General features: G+C 40.1%; 1 protein-coding gene across 1 annotated transcript; it reads right to left on the reverse strand.

Annotated features, from left to right (window-relative positions):
- Nucleotides 1-368: 368 nt before the first annotated feature.
- Nucleotides 369-5,668, reverse strand: LOC148964936 (uncharacterized). The gene is made up of 3 exons (XM_089127594.1): nucleotides 4,241-5,668; nucleotides 2,276-2,402; nucleotides 369-1,906 (listed from the first exon to the last, which is right to left on the reverse strand). The coding sequence occupies exon 3, from the start codon at nucleotides 1,880-1,882 to the stop codon at nucleotides 878-880; it is 1,005 nt and encodes a 334-aa protein (XP_088983720.1). The 5' UTR covers nucleotides 1,883-1,906; nucleotides 2,276-2,402; nucleotides 4,241-5,668; the 3' UTR covers nucleotides 369-877.
- Between the last annotated feature and the right edge of the window lie 577 nt (nucleotides 5,669-6,245).

The following is a 6,245-nucleotide window of genomic DNA, read 5'->3' on the forward strand; positions in this document are numbered from 1 at the left end:
GCCAGTCTTCTGCTTTCTTCGGTTGCTGATTATTATTGAACTTTCAGTGTGGATTACCTGTGGTCAGACTTTTGATTCGATTAAAGAACTGTAATGGTCACTCTCACTTTTGAGTCCTCTCTAACCGGATCACAATCACAAATAAGAAACAAATTCAGATGTATAATTTTGGCGGTAGTTTGCTCTGATTAGGTAGCGAGTTGTTAGCTAGCTAAGTGACTAACAGCTGGTAGCTTTCCCATCTCTTTTTTCACCTAATAGATGTTTCTCTCTGTCCACACACACACACACACACACACACACAGAGACAGAAACACACACAGGAGAACTGAGAGATCTTTATTATATTAATGGTAGAAGAGAGAGAATACAGGACAGTCTCTGACTCCATATGTGACATATCAAACACTTCTATAAACACACAACAATATTACTAATAACTCTTCAGATTTACATGCAAGCTCTGGTTAATATTTCATATAAACTTAGTTTTTGAGTGAATCATCTTAGTAATACATTAGTAATAGATGAATAATAGCGTGAATAGTAGTTATTAGGTAAAAGAGTATAATGTAGATGCATTAGGAACACAAGCAAGACTACGAGCTGAAACTACTTGATGTTGTTGATCTGTCAGTCTATCGGGGGAATGAAGAGAGAATAAACCGTGCTTTATACAACCCTCCTCTCCATCGTATGATAAAGTCCTGCTGATCCAGAACGCCAGCAGAAGCATCAACACTACATCAACACATCTTTAATAAAACTCTGTTCACCGCATGTGTTTTATGAGCAATTGATGAATCAAGAGTTGTCTCTAATAAAGCTGAATGCCATAGAAAGGACGGGTGTGTGAGTGAACAGAATGGCATTGACTTCATGATGTTGAAACTGAAGTGCAGGTCCGTGAATGAGACGCAGGCTTTAGCACTGAAACACAGCAGGCAAACGCTGCACTACTGACTCCAGAGTGTTCGTCCCGTGTGTGTGTCGAATCCTGATGTGTGTCAGTTCTACAACAGCAGTGAACAGACTTCATTAACCCTCCGACATCAGGCCTGATGAACATGTACAGGACACAGTCAGCCAGCGGGTTCAGGAACAGGAGATGTTCAGACAAACTCCAAAATATAGAAAACAAATCATAGTTAAAGTGAGCAAACTGAACTATAATGATCAGGATTGTGAAGGGGAGAATGAGAAAAGTGTAAGTCAGAAGCACCAGGAACAAACTGGCCAAAATCTTTCTGCGCTTTACAGAAGTAAGAGATATTGCGCGTGAAAGACCGAGACAAGTGCCGATAAAACACAGAATGATTATCGGGTAGGGGATTAAATAGGCGATCGATTGGGACAGAGGTCTAAACAGATAATCAAAGTTAAAGTCTGCAAAGATCAGAGGAACAAACCAGACGATCACAGAAATAACACAGCAGACTTTCAGTGAATGATGAGATCTGTACCAGATAGGATGAGAAACCAGAAGATATCGTTCAAGAGCAACACATGCCATAAAATACACACCCGCAATCAAACTATAATCATATGCATTATACAGATCAGCATACACCTTCAATGACCAGACGAATGTCCTCGCTAATCTAGAAATGATCTGAATGAGATCTGACAGAATCAAATGAATAACAAACACTGGAGTGGAGCGCTGAGATTTGAGAAGAGCACACAACGCACACAGAGTTACGATCATGACTACAATCTCAATGCCGGCAATGGTCCTGAGAATGATTGGTTCTGCAGCATCAAGTTTATTGCGAAAATCCCTCATCGGATCACTCCCTTTATCATAATGAATGAATCCACCTGATCCGCTGATATTATAATCTTCACTTGATCCGTTGATGCTGGCGTTTTGTTCTGCCATTGTTTCTGGAAATCTTGACAGGCACTAAATAACAAACCAGTCATTAGTTTAAAAACATGCTTTCATTTACTATTGTAATCATATATTTATCTTTATTAAACCAATAGGGAAAATAATGGTTTTAATAATAACTCAATAATATATAATAATAACACATAAGTTGTTTTCTGTGTGATTGTTGAAAGTTTGCTCAGTTTGCTTGACATGTTGTTTAGAGGAGTGTGTGTAATGTTAGAAAGCTTGAAATAGGTGAAATGTCAGATTAAAGTTTGTAAATCCTCCATTTGAACAATATGACAGAAGCAAGAATGCTGTTGTTGTGAATATTCAGTCCAGCACAGCTGCAAGTGTACAATGGTTTATTAAAGGAGGAATAAATCTTGAAGAACTTACGTTACTGACAGGAGTGTGTGTTTGGTCTGCAGGTCAAAGCAGAAGTTTGTGGAATAACACACAGACTGACAGATGTTTCACAAGTTTCCACTGCCGTGTTTAAAGAGCTCTTCATTCACTGCACACACTGGAGAAACACACATCTTAAAGCTTGTTGATCTAACGGAGGAAATGCCTGAGATTACACACACACTATTTGACCCAACGTGTGAAACTGGAATGACCTTAAACACACGATCAACCAACAATGATAGAGTGAAAAACCAGTCTAACTTTCACTAATGGTTGGGCTCAACTACGACGACTGAAGTAATGTGAAAATGCTTTATATCTGATGATGCTTTCACTCTTAAAGTTCACTAGCGTTTATTCATATCCTCAGTAAAAGAAGAAACCCATGAATGATGGCGAGAGAAAGCACAAATACTCTGATCTCTCTAAAATATTGGTTCTTCTGCTTTTCTGCAAGCCTGTTTTCTGTCAGAAATGTAAATCTGTGTTGCTGACTGACTGAAATCACACACAATGTTCATTAAAGGAAACTAGTTTCATAATCAACATTAACCTTTTGAAACGTGAACAGATTTGGTGAATCGTTCATCGGAGGGAAATAAATCTCTCGTTTCATTAAAATATCTCAGTTTTAATCTCATATCAAGCGCGTCTCCCCTGGAGTTCTTACTCGAGCCCGATCAGCCAATCAAAGAAAGAAAGGGCTGCACAAAAGCCAATCAGAAAACAGCACTATCGTATCTGGGTAAGATTTAACGCAACAACCAATGAAAATAAAGCCTATCCTGGAATAGTTCCCGTGATTCTGCTACAACATCTCCCGATAGTTTCGTTCCCGCACAGAGGAAAGCACTGAGTCTCTCATCATCTCCTGTTTTAATCTTACAACTAACTCACAACTTGACTGACACAAACAATCACAACTTGACTGCGGTTAGAGAATGATTCCCAGATAATTATCATCAGTTTATCACGAGTGTGTGTAAATTAGCCAACAGTTTTACAGCCTGTTCACTGACAACACCTGCTCAGAACAAGTAGTCTAGGATAGTCATATTTACAGTATCACACAATGACTGACACACTGTCATGAAACACACATTCCTGCGACCCCTAACTTATCTCTAGTTTAGCACTAAATCACATTGTGATGCTTATTTATTAAGTGATGTAATATTCATAGTGCACTTTTTACTAATACAGGTGTAACTGAAATGTTCTACAATTATTTAATAAATATAGCTCTGTTATAGCATTTCACTGATCTTTATTATAATGTTTTATGTTCAAGAGATTATATATCCTGCTGTACTTTTTAATTTACTTTGTATTTATTTTGCAGTGTACACAAGATAGTATATTAAAGTGTTCTTGATTTCAGAGTGTGTCTTAACATTTATATTTAATTATTTTTGCACTTTTAATATACTATTTTTAAAACTAAATAAAACAGCTTTATAATAAAAAAATTCTAATGAGCTGAAATATGAAAGTATATTTTAAGTGAACTGTAAATAAATACACTTAAATACACTAAATGTACTAGAAGTGGTTCCATTTTAGCACAATTTAATATATGAAAATATATTGCAAATAGCTTACAATTGTAAAAGTTTAAAAGTTGTATCAAAATAACACATTTAATACGCACTCAGTACAGTATCATTTAAATATATTAAGTATGTCCAGAAAAGACACCTGGGAAGACAGATGATGAAGTTTACGATCATCATCAAATGAATATCAAGAACCTGAAATGGAAACTGGATCCGGCAGAACCTTAAAGAAAACTTCCAAACCTGCTTTAAACAATTCCACCTTATTTCTTTAGTTTCTTCTCCACATAATCAAGCACACTAGCGAGTCAACAAGCTGAACAACATGTGCTAACGTTTGAGTAAAGGCAGAAACACAAGAACACAATAATTCCCACATGAGACGACATGATCTTACCGGGAATCAGACTGAAGACTGAAGACGCTGCTCGTCAGGAGATGATGGTGTTTATGAGCTGCTCTGCTTCTTTTATTAACTCCAGAAACACCAAACAAAGATGCATTAAACATCATTAACAGTTAATGCACACACAAACAACCGCATCAGCAATCAGCAAACCACACTACACAATATACAACCATTAACAAAAGCACAAGTGTTATACAGAGGAGAAGGTGAATAGCCATTAATACAGTGATATCATATTAAAATGTTGTCATACTGTAAGTTTATCAAATTATGATTATGTTTTAAGGGGAAAATAAAGACAAAATATTACAGCAAGTTTCTCTACTGAAAACAAAATCGCTACATCTTTATTTGCAGTTTCATTCCAAGTCAAGCCGAGTAGAAATGTATTTCTAGTTGGTTGTTGGCATCCTTCTGTCTTCGAGAGACAATGGTTTAGAATCTGCACCCAGGTCAGTCTGTGGTTTAGTTGCAGACTCTACTATGACTGTAGAGTTCGATACGGGAGCGACAGCACTGCTGGCTCTTGCTACAGGTATAAGCAGTGGTGATGTCAATGGGAACGGGCTGAACGAAACCGGCGAGTCCTCTTCTCCTCCCACTGCATTGCTCTTTTTTCTTCGGATAAAAGGACACCAGTCTTAATGGTGGATCGCCAATTTTCGTGGTCCGATGTCACTGCTTCCAAATCAGCCGGACAGATGCTGCACGTTTTCAAGTCTCGCTTGCAGGCGTCCTTATAGCGCAGGGTTTGCTGTCCAGATGGTCGTATTCCTTTGGCAAGCTCCCCGTACAGAACATCCTTTGGGATACGACCGTCATCCATCCTGCACAGGTGACCAAGCCAGCGCAGTCGCCTCTGTGTAAGGATGGTGAACATACTTGGCATACCTGCCTGGTCCAGGATGGCTATGTTTGTGATACGATCCTGCCAGGTGATGCTCAGGAGACGTCTGAGGCAGCGCATATGGAAGGCATTCAGTGTTTTTCTCTTGGCGAGAATATAGAGTCCATGCTTCACTGCCATAGAGTAGGGTGCTCAAGACGCATGCTTGGTTTTGTTTTGAGTGTCAATAGAGTGTTATCCCAAGCCCTCTTTGTTAGTCGCACAATGGCGGTGGCTGCTCTATCCTTATATTGAGCTCAGTATCCAAGGATAGGTTACTGCAGATGGTGGAGCCAAGGTATGTGAAATTCTCCACTACCTCCAGGGTGTGGTCGCTGATAGTGATTTCAGGAGTGGTGTTGACATCTTGCACCATTATTTTGGATTTCTTGATACTGATGGCAAGGCCAAAAGTGATAAGTCTCCGGAGGGCACCCTCAGTGTGTGCAGCAAGAGCAGCATCATCTGCAAACAGCATCTCCCGTATGAGTGCCCTACGGACCTTAGTCTTTGCTCTGAGGCGGGCAAGGTTGAAAAAGTTCCCGTCACTCCTAGTATGGAGGAAGATCCCATCTTCAGAGTTGCAGAAGGTATAGCGCAGGAGCAGGGAGAAGAACACGCCAAAAAGGGTTGTAGGCAAAAAGGGTTGTAGGCAAACAGTTGTAGGCGGTTAAGGATGACACGTGCAAAGGCTTTCCCGACAAAACTGAGGAGGGAGAACCCACGATAGTTATTGCAGTCACTGCGATTGCCCTTGTTCTTATAAAGCGTCAGGATCTTAGCGTCTCGCATGTCTTGGGGTATGATGCCCTTCTTCCCAGCATTTGAGCAGGAGGTTGTGAAGATGGCCAAGAAGAGAGCTCCCCTTCACTGCCTTGATTATCTCTGGTGGAATTCAATTACTGCCTGGTACTTTCCCACAGGCCAGTGAATCGATGGCCTTCCCAAGTTCCTCGATGGTGGGTGGCGAGTCAAGCTCCTCCATGATGGGCAGAGGCATGCTATTTCGAATGGCTGTGTCAGCAACAATGTTCTCTCTTGAGTACAGTTCCTGGTAGTGCTCAACCCATCTCTCCTACTGCTTTCAGCGATCTGTGATGATCTCGC

The sequence above is a fragment of the Pimephales promelas genome, chromosome 25 (genome assembly GCF_988280905.1).
Source record: "Pimephales promelas chromosome 25, fPimPro1.hap1.1, whole genome shotgun sequence".
In the NCBI taxonomy this organism is placed as follows: Eukaryota; Metazoa; Chordata; class Actinopteri; order Cypriniformes; family Leuciscidae; genus Pimephales; species Pimephales promelas.